Source organism: Scaptodrosophila lebanonensis, unplaced genomic scaffold (genome assembly GCF_003285725.1).
Source record: "Scaptodrosophila lebanonensis strain 11010-0011.00,11010-0021.00 unplaced genomic scaffold, SlebRS2 tig00001410-arrow-pilon, whole genome shotgun sequence".
NCBI classification, from domain to species: domain Eukaryota; kingdom Metazoa; phylum Arthropoda; class Insecta; order Diptera; family Drosophilidae; genus Scaptodrosophila; species Scaptodrosophila lebanonensis.
The window spans coordinates 3,163,577-3,181,917 of NW_022060738.1; the positions used below are offsets into that span (position 1 = coordinate 3,163,577).

Here is an 18,341-nt window from a genome sequence, read left to right on the forward strand (position 1 = left end):
CTCACTGAGAACCTTCTGTACGAGTATTCGAGAATTTAGTGCACTTTAGTTAAAAATTAAAGTCTGAGATTTTACATTTACATATATCTATATATGTACATGGTCGAAGTATACACCTGACAATGGTAAACAAGTACTAACTAAGTTTATATTAATTTAACATTTAAATACTTTCCAAATGAGCCGGAAAACTTGTATTTCTATTTGGCTGCAAATCGAAAGAAAAACACACACGCACACACTTTCAGCAAAATTGCAAATTGAAAAATGAAATATGAAGCGACTTTCCAACAAGTGCGTATGTTTTGTTTTTCATCTTTCTGCGACACACGCCAGCAAAAATTAATAAAAATAAATTTAAAAAAAAACCATTATGAAAATTTATGACAAACAATGGCAAATTAATTACATATATTGTGTGTAAATTGTAAAACCTAAGATACATATTTATTAACGTTTCATTGACTCATTGACAACCGCATCCGCATTGTAACAAAAACTCACACACAGCATGGAAATGGATTAAACAGATACCGAGCGAAGAGAGTGAATGAAGTGAGGAAAAAAGAACAAAATTCAATAAACTTGTTGCTAAAATATAATAAAAATAACACCCAAGTCTTTTATTTCAACTCAACCCGTACACCTCAAACCCAATCTCAACAGATTCCTTGTCTTTTCTCATTTTAAATAATGTAACCCAATTGGACTTAACGCTTTTTGTTTTCATTTAATTAAGTTGGCAGAGCGGTGCTCTCCCAAGACACGAACCCATGCGACGCGCCCTGTGTGGGTTACAGTCTGAAGGCTGTGTTGTACGAAACTCGCCATTTGTTGCAAGTAAGTGTGTTTGTGTATTCCACAATCAAGCAAAAGTCGTTCTAATTGTAATTAACCCTTTGAAAGGTCAGCTATTTGGAATATTTTCGGCCTGTGGCAAAGATTCGAACAGCAGACATTGCACACAAATTAGTTATCTTTATTCTAGTAACTTTGGCATTACTTTTGCGCCACCTAGCGCACATTTTAAAAATTCGCTTGCAAACACTGGTTTTATATCAGTCAGCTTTGTTTCGAATGGTGAGGTACACACCTCACAGGGTGTTGCATGTGTTGAGTGCTAAACTCAACTTGAAAAATATCCCTTTTGCTGATAAGTGTAAGGCGCACAATGAAGACCCAATCACGAGGAGGAGGACAATTCCACAATAGTAGATTCTCAAAATTCAGACTGAATTAACACTACCTGCCTTTTCGAATCATCTTCCAGGATTAGCTTGAGCTCATTCAAAGGCATTCTTTTGTTTCTGCAAAAAATGGAGTTAAGGCAAAAAAAAGTACCACTACTCTTGTACTACACCAGTAACGCTGCTAAATACTAGGCCAACATAAACCAGAATCAAGCTTGGGAGAAACTTTAAAAATTATTATTTGTTTTTAGAAATATGTATCAGACAAACTTTTATTTTATTCAATTCATTTCAATATATTTATTCTTTGCAGCCAAAAAGTATGCTTTAATTTTTTCGAATTGAGAAATTGGCATTCGTTTATTTCCCTCAATGTTTTTTTATCACCATTTCGGTGAGAGATGCCTTGTGTAAAATATATAGTACAATGTCTTAAATATATATCCTATTAAATCTAAAATATTGTGGATATATGTACATAAAATATACAATTTATTAAACTAGTGTTCTGCTACCAATATGACAGCTTAAGCTAGTTGAAAATGATTGGGGAATACAGCAGTATAGTATGCAGCTATAGGACGTACTTATATCTATATACATACATATATCTACAATATTTTAGATTTAATGGGATATATATTTAAGATATTATACTATATATTTTACACAAGGCATCTCGTGGGGAGATCCTTTGGATGGCATTGCTTCAGTCTTCTCTTCCTGGCTCTGGAGAGCAGCCGTCGCGCTAGTGCGTTGAGGTGGCTGCCGAGGAGGCTAACTCAGAATTTCATTTACTATGCGCTCATAAAAGTATGCTTTAATTTATTGCAACTGCTTAATTAAATTTTAATTAATTAATTAATTAATTGTGGGTTCGCAATTTTCAACTTATGGGAATTGTGCAGAGGGTATGGGAATATTTCAATAATCATGCAGGCCTAATTAGCTAAATTGGCTTAGATTAGCTTCGTTCTAGCCAATTCCAACTATTCAGGCATCGAGCTATCTTTATAGCCCCAATGAGTTATAGTTCGCAAGCACATAATCGTATAAGTATGTGCATTCAGAAGTTGTGTAAATGTGGGCATTCGATTAGGCTACCTATTACTTACTTAAACAGTTTAATCTCGTCCGACAACGGTTAAACATGAAGCTCTGGGTCTGCGCCGTGCCACTAGTTGTACTTCTGTCCGCCTTGGCAAATGCTGCCTCCATTGGCCAGGACGAGAGAGTGCGTTATGACAACTATTCGGTCTACAAAGTGAAATATGCCAATGCGCTTCAAAGAAGTGTGTTGCTACAATTGGACGAGGAATCTAATGACGTGAGCTTCAGCACTTGAAACAAAACTAAACATCTCATACAGAAGGCCTCTCTTTTCCCCTAACAAGTTCAATCTGTGGCATGAGGCCAGCGACCAAGTGCATGTGATGGTGAGCCCAAAGGCTAAGCTCGAGTTTGAAGCAAGAATGAGTCAAATGAATGCCAGTGCGGAGGTCTTGATAGAAAATGTGCAGAGGTAACTCAAATCTACAAATACTTTCACTTGAAATACTATATATTTACATTACATTTATGTGCTCAGCCTAATTCAAGATGGCAGCGATGGGGCATTAAGAGATAGCAGCTTTGGTTGGACCAGCTACCACACATTAGAGAAAATTGAGGCTTGGTTGGATGAGATACTGGCCTCGTATCCAGAAATAGTCACAGGTTTTTTGGTTGGTCAGTCGTATGAGGGTCGCGATATACGCGGCATAAAGATTTCTTACAAGTCGGGCAATCCCGGAGTTTTTATAGAGTCCAACATACACGCCCGCGAATGGATAACATCGGCCACAGCCACCTGGTTCATTAATGAGCTGTTGACCTCCAGCGATGCTGCGGTGCGCGACTTGGCCGAGAATCATGACTGGTACATTGTGCCAGTGTTTAATGTGGACGGATTTGTATACTCCCACGTAAAGGTAGGGCTCGTCACCAATCCGTCCTTCGATCGGCAGTAAAGTGTGGAGATCTCTCTTCTAGGATCGGATGTGGCGCAAGTCACGCAGTCCTTCGGCTGGCTCCACCTGCATTGGCGTGGACTTGAACCGGAACTACGACTCGCATTGGATGGAAAACGGGGGTGCCTCGGATAACCCATGTGCAGAGACTTATGCCGGCCTGAGCGCTTTTTCTGAGCCCGAAACCAAGGCCCTGTCCGAATACATTAGTGGCATTAAGGACAAGGTGAACGTATTGTTCGCATTTCACTCATATAGCCAGGTGCTGCTCTCGCCATATGGGCATACGGACGAGGAATTCCCAGACAACTACGACGATCTTTTGCAAGTGGCCAAGGCCTATGCCGATGCTGTCAACTCCTTGCAGTATGGCACTACCTATAGATACGGCTCATCAGCGGAGGTCTTATGTGAGCTCTCTTTCCATATGTCCGAACATCTTCCATCTTCCAATGACATTTCTGTAATTCACAGACATCGCCTCAGGCTGCACCAATGACTGGGCTTATGTGAAGGCGGACATTGAAATTTCGTATACCATTGAGTTTCGGGACACTGGCCACCACGGCTTCCTTCTGCCCCCAACTCACATCATTCCGAATGCCGAGGAAACACTGGCCGGCATAACGGCATTGCTCGCTGAGTCCAGGGAGCTAGGCTATCTAGAGCTGAAGTACGACCTGTAGATCGTAGACCTGTACCAGGCCAGGTTTCAATAAACGCATTTTAATGGACAACTATTTTATTTGATTCACAATTTTCTTGGGATTTTAAAGATACTAATGGATTTTACCATTATAAAAGTTATAATGGTTATAAAGTTATAATACAAACAAAAATATAAAAAAACAAGAGAGAACGCTACAGTCGAGCAAGCCCGACAGTGTAATACCCTGTACCCAGGTAAACTTCCGTCACTGATATGTGCCCATAGCAGCAGCAAAAAGAGGAAGAAGAAGAGCAAACTTGTTGCTGCAGTTTGGGGGGGTTGTACTGGCGAGAATTTGTTTCGCTAATAACTTTTCTTAGAATTGACCGAATTGAATAAAATTTTGAACAACAGTAGACAAATATATATAAATTATGTGTGCAAAGTTTGGTTTAGGTAGCATTTGAAATGTGGACGCTATTGACGAAATTCTGCAGCGGGGGAAGGGGGGGAAAATTAAAAAAAAAAAATAAACTCGTCCTTACTCGGACCTAGGAGAATCTGGATGCCAACTTTGGTTATTCTAGCTTTTATAGTTTCTGAGATCCTCGCGTTCATCCAGACGGACAGACGGACGGACATAATTTATATATAATAAATATATAATTGTCTATATAATTGTCTACCTTGTCCAGTGGGTCACAAAATATGGTCAAACATTCTATACTCGTTTATGGCGTAGCTGTTAAGCTAATCTGAAGCAGAGATGGATCCACATGCGAAGTCAATTTCCACATCTACCGCACATCTCTCAAAATATAGTAAGGTGGAGAAGATGGCTCAGTCCCGATATTAGGTCGGCAAGCAAGTACAAAAACCAAATATGTTATCTGGACTTGGAATTTTCGTGTGTTGCCTGACAAGCTCATATCTACGGCTACTACTTATATGAGAACTGCGGCTGTACAATATAGTAATGTTAACTATTGCGTCCTTAGATTAGCGTGATAAACACCGCATTAAGATTGTACAAACTAATTAATTTATTATCTACAATTTCCTCGTTCAGGTTTGTTATTCGCAGATCAATACAAACGCCCAATAGTCGACTGACTTGTCAACTGATCGTACCTCAGACAACTCCTTCCAGCATAGGCTTTTTATCCACCAAACTAGTTTTGGAAACTTCTGCTCACAACTGTCAAGCAATGGGTAAGCTTAGAAGGAGTTTATGAACGTTATTTTCTATTCCAATTTCGACAAATCTTTAATCTTTAGTCAGAAACTACCTAAAAGGAACTATCCTACCAATTGTTACTAGCTATGTACGTGTATATAGAATAACATTTTGTTCCGACAAACTAGGTCTCAGTGTGGAGAAGACAAAGAAGTATTTGAAAACGCAAATTTGCACAGAGATGTGTTTGTTACGGAATTTCCAAGCATTTCCATTTTTATAGCCTGTGCCCAAAGGGCGAAAGGCTATACTAGTTTTGTGCGAATGTATGTAACATACAGAAGGAGGCGTGGCAGACCCCACAAAGTGTATATATTATTGATCAGGGTGACAAGTCGAGTCGATATAGCCATGTTCGTCTGTCCGTCCGTCCGTCCGTCTGTATGAACGCAAGGATCTCAGCAAGTACAAGAGCAAGAATAACCAAACTTGGTATCCAGATTCTCCTAAGTTCGAGAAAGAACGAGTTCGTGTTTTTTTTTTCTGATACATCCGCCCACTCCCCCGCAATTCATGTTTTTTATAACTCCTGTAATTCTTGGAATGTTGAACTTAAATTTGGCATATACATACAGTTAGTGATTATGTGTCCGTATGTTAAATTTAATCGTGATCGGTTAATTCTGAAGCATGTTATAGCCATAAATAAAATCGCTGCCCATGCGCTGTCTGCAGCTCTGCTCGCAGCGCTGCCCGCAGCTGTTGCTGCTTTGGTTCAACTTTGTGCTGCATACATACACGCATATTTATATGCACGCAGAGACACGATTCTGATGCAAATGTATGCTGTTGAAACTGTACATGAACATGTCTGCCCTTTTGTATATGTATTGAATATTTCGCATTTAATTTAATTAAATAATTTAATTAATATATATTTTTTAAATTAATTAATTTTTTTCATTTTTTCCTTTTTGGTGGGAGGTACAGGGTATTTAAGAGTTGAGCATGCTCGACTTTAGCATTCCTTTCTTGTTTTTTTTTTTTTCAGTTCTGCAAGCTGCTGGACATTTTTATACCCTGTACCCGTAGGGTAAAAAGGGTATATTAGGTTTGTGCAAAGTATGTAACATACAGAAGGAAGCATCTCCGACCCCATAAAGTATATATATTCTTGATCAGCATGACGAGAGAAATCGATCTAGACATGTCCGTCCGTCTGTCCGTCCGTCTGTCCGTCTGGATGAACGCGAGGATCTCAGAAACTATAAAAGCTAGAATAACCAAAGTTGGCATCCAGATTCTCCTAGGTCCGAGTAAGGACGAGTTTATTTATTTTATTTTTTGGAATTTTCCCCCCCTTCCCCCGCTACAGAATTTCGTCAATAGCGTCCACATTTCAAATGCTACATTAACCAAACTTTGCACACATAATTTATATATAATTGTCTACTGTTGTATAAATGTTTATTCAATTCGGTCAATTCTAAGAAAAGTTATTAGCGAAACAAATTCTCGCCAGTACAACCCCCCCAAACTGCAGCAACAAGTTCGCTCTTCTTCTTCCTCTTTTTGCTGCTGCTATGGGCGCATATAACTCAGTGACGGAAGATTACCTGGGTACAGGGTATTACACTGTCGGGCTTGCTCGACTGTAGCGTTCTCTCTTGTTCTTACTAAATATATTTGACTAAACTAAATAAAAGACTAGATAGAACACAGATATCATTTATTATGCAAAACGGATTGACAATGTATAATTATGTATAATTTTTGGAATAATTTGTGGTTAACAAAACAAAGGCAGTGTAATTTATTTCAGTTTTTGAAAAATGACTTTTCCAAGTATGAAGTCGATAGAAGAGCAATAGTGCTGCTTCACATTTCATTTCTCCAGATTAAATATTAATATGAACTTGCGAATTTGGTAGTAAAGGAAGCGCTCAGTCACGACTCAAGGCCATTTGCACCAGGGGCAGCACCTTGATGGAGGACAGGTCGGCCAGTATGGCCTCAATGCTGTCCAGAGAGTTAACCTGCATGATGCTCTCCTTGCGGAAGCTCAATATTATGATGGAAAACAAGGACAAAATCTCCAAGCTGTCGAATCCCAAAATCTGCAAACCATAAATTAGAGCACTAAACACCTATAGAGTGCGGTGGATGAGTGTTACCCACCAGATCCCACAGAACCAGCAGCTGCTTTGGCGGCAAGTGTCCGGAGAAGGCGCGCATCAGCCACTTGAAGACAAGGCGCAAGCTGTAGATCGGAAGTTGGTGAAATCTGAACCATCGGGCAATGGCTGCACACTTACGGCTGTATCTGCAGCTCCCGGAAGTGCGACCACAGCTCCGGCTCGTAAGTCTGCAGAAGTTTCTCGAACAACAGGCACAGACTGATGATGCCCTGCGGATGCGTATTGATGGTGGTTAGGCGGTGGCAGTAGCGTATGTAGAAGGCTCGGAAGGTAAAGTACAGGTTCATGGGCGAGTCGTAGAGATAGCAGAAGGGTGCGGCGAACATGCAGATGCCGTGGAAGGGCACCACACCCGACGGTGGGCCCTCGTAGATCCTGCCCTTGACCGGAAAGCTCTCGTACTCCACGCAATTGGCGACCTCCGTGTCCCGCGAGAAGCACAACATCACCTGGTAAAGCACATCCTCGAACACAAAGTACTGGTCATCGTTCGAGGCCGTCAGCTGTATGTCCTTAAAGACAAGCTTATCCACAATATGGTCGGTGGTCCAGACAGCGTTGCGCAGCTTCTGCCAGTACTCGATGTCCTGTGAAGATCAAACGAGTTAAAGGGCTTTCTCTCGCATCGCCGCCGTTAAACAGAGTCCTTACATAGTCGTGCAACTTGGTGTCCAGCACGGAGGCCCAGAGGGCGCCGCGATAGGGAGCCGGCGTGCAACCCTTCTTCAGAAACTGCTGGCACAGAGGCGCGTGCTTGGCCTCCAGTATGCGCTGACACTGCACCTTGGGATCCGAGACACCCATATAGTTATCGCTGCGCAGCAGATCGGCGAAGTGGGTTCGCAACTCGAAGAGGTTCTTGACGGGCAGCGCTATGTGCGAGAACTCCCATTTCGGTATTTGACTGCGAGGGTCGGGAAAGTGGAGCATGAGGGTCTATTTTGAGCAAGGCATTATGAATTATAGAGGTACACAAACTCGGTATTTTCCCCAGATTTGGCGGGTCCTTTGAGTGACAGGAAGACATCCAACAGGTCCTTGGGCGCATACACAGGGCGATAGTTGGCCAAATCTAGAAGCATAGAACACCGCCATTACACAAACAATTGGGAAAGCTAAAGTCGGGTGCTCCGACTTTGTAATACTCTGTACCTGTGGGTAGAATAATAAGACTTAAACAAAATTTTGAAAATTTAAATAAATTTACGAAATTGTTATAATAGAACAAGCTAAAAAGCTAAAGTTAAAGTCGAATTTGACATACTCTGTACCTATGTGTAAAATCTATACAAGTATTTAAAACAAAGTCGTGTTTGTTCGAGAACTGGACCAATTTTCATGGTTTTTCATTTGGTGTATTTGTCTTCGTCCGGAATAGTAGTATAGCTATTAAAAACATTGAATTTGAGCTCAAATGAAAAACAAATGAAAAAATTATATAATTTAGAAAAAACGTCAATCCATTGGTCTCACTTAATCGTTCCAGATTATTCTGCCAATCCAGTCAGAGTCACTATATTATACAAATATTTACGTCGCGAAAGTGGAATTTATTTAATTATAAGAGGAAGATCTAATCTTTCCCAAAGGAGCCGTAATGCAATTAAGCAACGGCACATGGCGAACCACTTAACTAATGAAAAACGACAAAGTTCACGAGAATAGCGCCGCGTTATTGTGGCACGAAGTAGGGCTCTACGTCGTTCTTCTCAAACACAAGAGAGCTCCGTGAAACGGCTAAAAATTACGATAATTGAAAAAAGTAGTAACAACATGGGTGGATTCAAGAAACTTAATTATGATGCATAAAATTATATATACCAGGGAACCGGGCTACTTGTATGAAGAACTACGTTTTGGTGCCTCCTCAAGAACTATTAATATAAACAATATACGACCATTCTTTATTCATGCTATTCGCCTGTGGAATCAACTACCTCAATATTTAAAGAAAATTAGTAGTGCATCGCAATTTAGGGAAAAATGAGTTTGCTCTTAAAAATAAGTAACTAACAACAAAAAAGTGTTTGCAACATAAAAGAGTCTTTTAGATTTAACTCCAATTTCATAAAATATTATAAGTAGGTTATCAAACTGTCTTAAATTTTTTTAATGTGACTTGTGCATTAATTTATAAGACATTTTTTTCTTGTCGCACTAGGAAATAATATTAAATAATAATAATAATATTGTAATATGAAAAACAAAATTGTTGATCGAGTTTACATTTTTCGGGATTCGAACTCATGTAAAGGGTGTATGGCTGCACATTGCCGGAATTTTAATATTATTATTATTATATCTAAGTAGTCTGTGCAGTACAGAGTTGAGCCAAAGCAGCAACAACAACAATAGCTGCTGGCAGAGCTTTTGCGGAGATCATATTCATGGCCATAACATCCTTTTAAATTGACCTATCAGCTTGAAGCTTTGAATAGGACACACAAGCACTAACTGGAGGCATTTGCTAAATTTATTTAAGAATTCAATTAAAATTTTTTTAAATCCAACAATTACGGGAGTTATGGAAAATCACTAAAACCGGGGGGTTGAGAGCAGGGAAAACAATTGTGAATTATACATATAAGCCACGCATACATAGAATAATTAATTTTGTGTCTGTAGCTCTTATAGTCTCTGAGATACAGGTGTTCATACGGACAGACGGACAGAGGAAGAGAGCTAGCTCGACTCGTCTTGTCATGCTGATGAAGAATACTTTGAATATACTTTGTGGGGTCTGCCACGCCTCCTGCTGCCTATTACATTTTTCACTGCGCGCAAAACTAATATACTCTTGTTTTCGTGGGTATTCAGGAGTCGAACAGGTGCGACAAAGCGATGGACTCGGTCCACAGTGGCTAGGAAGAATAGTCAGTGAGCGACGCTTTAGTCGAGTTGGGAGTCAAGCACAGTGGTACAAAGAAACAAATCAGTTGTGGTTGTACAAGTGGCAGTGGGACTCAGTAAGTAGTAGAGCTCTTCGAAACATAATCTGTTAACACGTTTCCAGACAACTACCGTAGTCTGAGTCTCAACAGCCCCGTTTGGAACTCACCCATGTTGTAGCTGCTCAGCTCGTTCCACTTGGCCACAAAGTCCTCCCGGTCGGCGCTGATGCGCGGCTGGCCGTGCAGCGGCACCTTCAGCTCCGCGCACATGGCATTCAAGCTCTTCCGCACTCGCCGATCCCACATGACGCCGGCGCGTTTCAAGTAGCCAACTGGGTCGCTCTGTGTGGATTTCTGGACGAGATTGCAATGACAAGGGGGAGAGGATTTGGGATTGGCAACAACTCACCTGTTTGGTGGTAGCGGCGGAAGCCTTGTCCTGCGGCTTTCCTAGTCGAGTGCGCACCAAGTTGAAGATAATGTTACGAATTTCCGTCTCCAGGCCAGCTGTCTTGATGGCCGTCTCCAGAGTGGCTCGCATTTCGTTCTTGTCCACATTGGGCGTGCACACCAGACGCTGTAGCAGAATTTGGAGTAAGGGCACAGGTTTTACCAATCTGAGGCACCCACCTGCAATTCCTTGTAGATGGGCTCATAGCGCTTGATATTCTTGATGGCCGCGATAACTTTGGCCGTCGAGTGATGTATGCTCGCGTCCTGCAGCTCCTCCATGCGACTGCCTTTGGTTCTCTCCGTATTTTTTTTTTTGTGTATTTTCTCTGAACTTACCTTTTCGAAAGGGGCCGAAAACTCTGTGCTATGCGCGCTTTATGACGCTACGCTACAATTTCTGTTACAATTCTGATAAGCATATAGTATGTAAAGGCCTAAGCGCTTCAAATGCTCCCACATGCTTCACAATTATCGATCAAACTTTGTCGCCTGCTTTGATTTCTATCGCTGCGTTTGAAGTCAAAGTTCTGATTGTGTTTTTTCGACAGACGTGGACGCTTCATAGTTACGGAATGCAACCACTTGTTTGGGCCAACCCCGGTCTTGCCACCTCGCAACCGACGCGTCGCCAGCGCAGAGAGCATTGCCGGCAACGACACGGTTGCACAGTGGGGCGATTATTGTTTGATTATTAAACTACTTGTACGATAATAACCACACGCTGGGGGAATTTAATTTGTCCCGATTCACAGCCCACTGTAGTCAGAGATGCTTAACTGAAGAAAAAAAAAACATATTCTGTTGTCAGAACAACGCATACAAAAAGAATAGCCCGTAAGAAAGAAAAAATAAACCAAGCATTAGATGTCTGAGTTGGACCTTTTACCAGGTATTCCTTCGCGATTTACCAGGGCTATTCTATCTACCTTTCAGTCTGCTTAAAGTGGATAGTATGGGATCTTTCTTTCTTTTGTTTTATTTTGTTTACCAGCAACAAAGTGATTATTACAAGTGAGAAGAAAGGAATAACCTTTTCTTAATTCTTATTTTTAGAAATATTTGAAAAATTGAAATCAACTACAATTAATTTAACAACAAATATGTTAAGCCAAAACAACAACAACATCAGGCAGAACAAGGGTATAAGAAGAAATTAATCGGCGGATACGGCAGCGAAAGCCGCCGCAACAGCCCCACTAATTCTCCACAACACCTCCAACAAAATATGTATAAAAAGTATCTGGAATGAAAGCCAACAGATATACCAATAACAAAAACAGAAAACACGCAACTATATACACAAGATTCCGACTTGGACACACAAAACTTACACAAGAAAACCTGCTCACCAAATCACCATCGCCGCTGTGTCCTTACTATAAAACATTTCACCAACTACTGCCAATTTATCCTCAATCAATGCACTTCCTTGAAAATTCCCACGCCAAATCAACTACGCGCAGAGACAAATAATGTAAATATTAATAACTTCATAAAGCTCATTTCTAAACTACATATAGTATTAAGATATAATTAATAGATTAAGACAAAAACCAGCTTGAAGGCCTTCGTGCTCTGGCTCTACCTACATATGCTTTTATATGTATCCAATTTGGTGATTCAAGATTAACTCTAAGTTACAAATGTTAAAATATATAAATAATAAATAAATAGAACAAGGGCATTCAAATAATTAGGTAGTTGTGGAATCCATCCGAAGGCTTCCAAGTTCTCTGTAAATCCATCCTTGTTTTCTCTAAGTTCTTAAATCAATGCATCAAGATTGATGTGCAGAATTTTCAATTCTGTCTAGGATTCGATTTCCACACGATCGTTCCTTAACTATTCTACCTTCAGAGTAAAGGAGTGTCGAAAGCATTGTATTCCTCTCAGCAATCGGAAAGTCATCGAGATCGGGCAACGGCTTTTTTGAAAGTTAAAATGAGTCCACTTTCCAAATGTGCCATTAAGCTATGCTTTGGATTTTATCTGCATATATGCGAATATCTACCTACATACTCGTAGATTGTTCTAATGGAACACTGTACTTGCACGAGGTACTGCCAATGGGCAGCAATTGAAAATTTTATTGTGCTGGTTTCTTGATTTTTTAATACCTTTATTATTATTATTTTTTTTTTAATGAAATGCAGAGTTAAATGAGCGTGAAATTGTTTTGTATATTTTCAATGCGAAAATGTTTCGAGCACACAGACAGACGCAGGCAGCTATTGCGCAACACAAATCGAATAATACCGGCAAGTTTTTGGCATGTGTCACAAATATTGCGCATACGACATGATGGCTGACGTTGCTGCTTGCTGCCTTAGTTGTTGCCTGTTGGCTGTTGGCTGTCAATAAAAGTGAAAAGTACAAGTATGAGTGAAATATGAGCAAAAAAAAAAAAGAAAAAACCAATTGAAGACCGTTAGTGCTGCTAGTGCTTTAACCAAATTCTAGAGCGTTCGCAGCAATGTTTTTAGTTGGGGTCTCAGGTTATGCAACTTGACGAGCAGCTCATCGTTCAGGAAAGATTTGTTACGCAGGTTACGGTTCAAATTACTAAAGTCGTAGCCCACTGCAAAGGGTGAAGATGTTCTCGTACCCAGAAAATAGTTACCATGTGCCCTGTTGTCAAATAGAGGAAATATAATTGTTATTATTAAAACAATATTTTGAAAAATTAATACTACGTATATAATATGATTTAAGGGTACCTTACTAATTCTGATAAACAAGACCTTCAAGTATAAGAAAAAACAGGACTTTAAATAAACAACGAGAATCGTTCTTTCTGCGAAGAATTATTATTACTTTTAAGTTCAAGTCATAACTTTACTCGTTTACTTTTATTCCACGTCTAAATCAAATTCCTCTGTTTCATCATAAATTATGATTTTAAGAAAAAAAAGATGCAAGTATTATTTTGGGAAAATTAACTTTCGAATAGGGACATTTTTGGGTCAATTTGTTTAAAGAAGTGCAGTTAAGCTATTAATATTAAGGACCTAATTATATGACGCTCTCAAAATATTGAAAACACTATCTATAATATTAGGAATTAACTTTGCGGCTGCAAGTCAAATACTCTTGAAATAAATTAATTCGTATTCATGCTCCTCTTTAAGGTGAGTTATAAGATTCCATTCTACTTAGTAGAATTATAGAGAAAAGGCGCACTTTATCAAGAATATAACCCCCATTGGAAATTTGAACTCACTTGCTGCGCGCATAGTAGCCCATTAGCTCGATATCGTTGCTGGGCTTGCAGGACCCGCTGATGAAGTCTTGAATGTCCTGACACCCAATGGCCCAAAAGCCTCTCCCAGACGTTATGGACTCGGCATAGTAGACAGCAGAGCGCGTGTGCTGACAAACGTTCGTCTCAACTGCAAAGAAGGATTAAAACTCCTCTGTAGCCGAACAGGCCCGCTCACTCACTGTCATTAGTTGGGCCACAACTTGGTTGCGTCACCCCCATATTGGGGTAGAAATCCACATGGCCCACACTCTGCAATATACCATTCATAAGCCCGTCCGTGTGTATGACATCAACAAAGTCAGCATCGTGGGCATCCAAGTGCTCCGAAGGCTTGGTGCCTAAGAAGAGGCCCTTGGCCGGATCAAGGCCAGTGATGTGCGCCAGGCGTAGGTTTCGAGGCAGATAATTAGATACCATTCCAGCGATGTGGGCGCCCATGCCGAACCCAATCAAGTGCAGATCCTCATCACGCACCAGACGCATCTGCAGCAAACTGGCCAACAGCTGGGCCAAGCAGCGGCTAACGAAGGGGGCGTTATGGGCCGCCTGTGTGAAGCAAGGAGTGGGCGCCAGAGGGGCATAGTCCACAGAAATCACATTCACCCAATGCGTTTGGAGCAGTGTCCGACGGATTTGTGAATTGGGCGTGAAGTCGCGATGGCCCTCGAAGCCGTGTATCAACACCTTGGTGGGCCGTGGCGGATAGAAATCGCTCAACGATAACTTATTCACATAAAGCCGCCGCCCCTGGGACCCTGCATCGCTGTAAAATGTGGAAGACAAGACATCAAGTAAATAGGTTAGATGTGCCACCGCATCTGCTGCTCACGTGTAGAGCCAGAAGGTAATGTTCTTATTGGGGCATCTATCGTCCTCAAGCTCAAAACAGTCGGGCAGCTCGTACATCTGTGCAGCGCCAATACGCCACAGTCCGCAACAAACTACAGCGAAGAAACAATCAGAGCAGATGTGAGATCTTGTCTCCAATGGTATAGATATATACTTAAAAACATTTACCCAGCAATAGGCTTAGAAAAGGCCACATGAGTCTTCTAGCAATACCACAGATTCACTGATTATCGGTCTCTTATGTGGTTAATAGCCCTGATTCAAGGCGTGTCAAGCGATTCTAATACCCTTGACCTTACTCATTATAGAACAACTCTGTAATAAGTATACCAGAGAGGAGACGAACTTATTGTTGTAGAAGGGGGGTTTTAGAGGGTACCTATGTTCTGGACCAATATTATTTAGTACTAATTGTTCGTAAGTACTTATAGTACTGTTGTTTTCTTATATTCAATTATGTATTGACCTTTTCTTTTCTTAGACCTGTAATTTGAAGTACTTTTACTTCGTGGTTTACCAAATTTTTACATTTACTAGTTTTAAGCAACTTTTAAGAACGATTATAATATTCTTTGAGAAAATAGTTTATTTTTGTACTCGTATCCATAGTTCTCTTAAAACTATAAAAACATTTCCAAAATATTCTCTATTCGCTAATAATTTTAACCAGTTTTCTACCATCATTCCATCAGAGGCTGGACAATATTTTTTTATCCATCACTACGATACAAATACAAGTATTGTACTATTTGTATCTATTAAATAATAATAATTAATCTATATAAATATATAGAGCTTGAAATTAAAACAATAACTCCTAAGAATCCTGAGTTAAACAAATAAATATATAGAGCTTAAAATTAAAACAATAACAATTATAATAAAAAATGCAAGTTATTGATAGTTTAGTACTTTTTATTTCACACATTTTTATCTCAATTTTGTCTTTACAGGTAGATACTTATTATAGAGTTAAGTCCCATCAGCCACAACAACAGCTGCTGGCAGCACAAGTCTCTAGCTTTCTAAAGAAGAGAGCAATCATGATGGACAAAGAAATGAACGTGAGGACATATAATACTTATTAGATATGGTCGGACATGAGTATTTAGACTCACTCGAACATTTTCATGGGGTCTGTAATGAAGCAGGCCTCTAGGTACTCATTGGCTGATATGTTTCTTACCTGTTGGCGCCCAAATGTGGGGCGTCAAATTACAATTTGTAATTAACTACGCCCCTGCATTATGCAATTTTCAATTTGTTTTGGTAATTACGCCGTAAATCTTGCCTTAAATTTCATGCCACCAAACTGTCAGCAACTAAATTAGAATTTATGCTACGTCTGTGGTCCATTGCTAGCTATTTATACCTGCTCGGAAAAAGTATTGAAACTAAAAATGCAAAAACAATCGCCCAAAAGTATGTGCCATGTCAACATGTCTCCTCTCTCTCTCTCTCTCTATGGACCAGCACTTGCCCGCCTTCCAAAGTGTTCACGTTTTGTCGTAAATAATAAAAATCAAATAGCCATCAAGCTGCCTTTGGCTTTGCCAAAAGCGGTTGTCAAAGCACACCGCCGCCGGAAGGTTACACACAGACATGGCCTGGCCTGGCCTCTCCATACGTCCATCCATCTGTCCATCCGTCCATCCATCCATCCATCAGTCTAGGTCCGTACCGATGTCCATTCGCCTGTTTGTTGTTTGTTTTCTTTCGGCCAAAAAGATAAAACCACATCAAAATTTTTTCGAGCACAAAACAATTTAGCGCGCCGAGAGGTAAACCACAAACCAACCTACCAATACAACCACCCGCACGAGCTTTCGAGGCCTGCTCAAAGAGTTCTTTAGAAGAAATGGGAAGGGTGCTTGTGGCAAGCAAGCATTGTAACTCTTTCGTTACCTTTCTCGAAAAACTAAGCTTGCGCTCTACAGGACGCTCATCCTCCCTGTGCTGCTTTATGGCGCAGAAGCATGGGTGATATCGCAGACTGATGCAGCAGCTCTTGGAGTGTTCGAGAGAAAGATGCTTCGGAAGATCTTCGGTCCCCTACGCGTTGGCCACGACTACCACATACTATGGAGCATCGAAGTGTACGAGCTCTACGCCGACACATCTACGCCTGGTAGAGAAAGCACTACCTGCGGAGTGACAAACTGGAAGCGACACCCGCGAAGCTCGTGGAGAGCTGTGTTACGTCAGGTCATAACCCGATAACGGGTTAGTCAAGAAGGAGAAGAAGTAATTGGAAAGAGTTTTGAGCAATAATCAGCTGCGAGTATTAATATTATTAATCGAATAATAATTGCATTCATCGGAGAGGAGTTTCTTACATTTGATCCAACCCGACACTGAAATAGAAGAATTGAAGAAAAATAAAGAGGAGGAACGGAACGGAGGATGAGAGAGTTTGTGGGCGTAGTACTGGAGTACTATTGTTTCACTAATAACTTTTCTTAGAATTGACCCACTGATATGAAATTTAAAACAATAGTAGAGAATTAGAAATTAATGAGGATTGGGGACAGTATTGACGTAATTCATTATCGTGGCAAAACAATGAAATAAACTCGTATTGTCTAGTGACTAGGAGAGTCTTTATACCAAGTTAGGCTCAGCTGTGTTCGAAATCCTGGCATCCACCCAGACAGACAGACTGATGTACCCTTGTCATCCTTCGGGGATAGGGAATACTATACACTGCAACTTTGGCCCTTTTTGAACACACCTCGCTTCATTTGGACATCACTTACACAGAAAGCGTTGGGGGCGGCGTCGATGGCAGCGCCGATGGCCCACTCATGATCATATGGAAAAAATTGCTATAAAGTACTAAAAATACAATTACCGTGAGAAATTTGCACTGATTTTGTGACTGATTGTGAAGACGGTTTATAGTTGATTTTTAGTGACTAAGTGACGGAGTGACCGACTGCCTGGCCTGGCCTGGCCTGTTCGCCTGCCCAGCTAGCTGCAGCCATCTGTGCAGACACCACCCTGCATATCGGTAAGAACAGCCACACAAAAAATGATTATTAAATGAAATATTGACGCGCTATCTCCCAATGTGTTCATTAATTATTATACCCCCCATCCAAAGGGTAAAAGGGTATTATTAAATATATTTTCTTGATCAGCATGACAAGACAAGCCATACTGTCCACCACCCTGCATGTCGGTAAGAACAGCCACACAAAAAATGATTATTACATGAAATATTGACGCGCTATCTCCCAATGTGCTCATTAAATATTATGACCCCGATCCAAAGGGTAAAAGGGTATTATTAAATATATTTTCTTGATCAGCATGACAAGACAAGCCATACTGTCCATTCCTTTTACCCTTCCATCGGTATGAACGCCAGGATCTTCGAAAGTGAGGGATGGGGTCACCAAAACTTAAATGCAGTTTTTCCAAATATGGGCGAGTATTGAATTGAATTGATTTTTCACTTCTGTAATGTTTCGAATCTCGAATCTTCCAATTCCATGTTATAGATAACTAACTTGGAAATTGGAAACTTTTAAACTTGTTGCTGTTGTTGTTGCTTACCCGCTGAGTATATAGACCTTACTTGTATTATATATTCGTAATCAGTATGACGAGACGAGTCTGGAAGACCTTAGGAAGTATTACTCTTGTAAATATTGGAATAAG

At 40.5% G+C, this 18,341-nt stretch overlaps 3 protein-coding genes across 4 annotated transcripts; 1 reads left to right on the top strand and 2 right to left on the bottom strand.

Annotated features, from left to right (window-relative positions):
- Nucleotides 1-2,325: 2,325 nt before the first annotated feature.
- Nucleotides 2,326-3,939, top strand: LOC115630552 (zinc carboxypeptidase-like). Of its 2 annotated transcripts, none has more exons than XM_030527164.1 (5): nt 2,326-2,517; nt 2,585-2,712; nt 2,779-3,160; nt 3,222-3,609; nt 3,686-3,939. In XM_030527164.1, exons 1-5 carry the CDS (start codon nt 2,341-2,343, stop codon nt 3,883-3,885), a joined length of 1,275 nt encoding a protein of 424 aa, XP_030383024.1. In that variant the 5' UTR covers nt 2,326-2,340; the 3' UTR covers nt 3,886-3,939. The 2 variants fall into 2 exon arrangements, with proteins under 2 accessions (XP_030383024.1, XP_030383023.1); XM_030527163.1 differs by having other exon boundaries at nt 2,341-2,517; nt 3,674-3,939.
- A 2,800-nt stretch (nt 3,940-6,739) lies between these two features.
- LOC115630788 (TBC1 domain family member 19) lies at nt 6,740-11,100 on the bottom strand. The gene is made up of 8 exons (XM_030527443.1): nt 10,745-11,100; nt 10,524-10,691; nt 10,282-10,468; nt 8,202-8,295; nt 7,875-8,127; nt 7,341-7,810; nt 7,204-7,285; nt 6,740-7,142 (listed from the first exon to the last, which is right to left on the bottom strand). Exons 1-8 carry the CDS (start codon nt 10,844-10,846, stop codon nt 6,969-6,971), a joined length of 1,530 nt encoding a protein of 509 aa, XP_030383303.1. The 5' UTR covers nt 10,847-11,100; the 3' UTR covers nt 6,740-6,968.
- A 1,562-nt stretch (nt 11,101-12,662) lies between these two features.
- Nucleotides 12,663-14,886, bottom strand: LOC115630789 (inactive pancreatic lipase-related protein 1). The gene is made up of 5 exons (XM_030527444.1): nt 14,847-14,886; nt 14,659-14,770; nt 14,009-14,592; nt 13,788-13,956; nt 12,663-13,195 (listed from the first exon to the last, which is right to left on the bottom strand). Exons 1-5 carry the CDS (start codon nt 14,872-14,874, stop codon nt 13,024-13,026), a joined length of 1,065 nt encoding a protein of 354 aa, XP_030383304.1. The 5' UTR covers nt 14,875-14,886; the 3' UTR covers nt 12,663-13,023.
- Between the last annotated feature and the right edge of the window lie 3,455 nt (nt 14,887-18,341).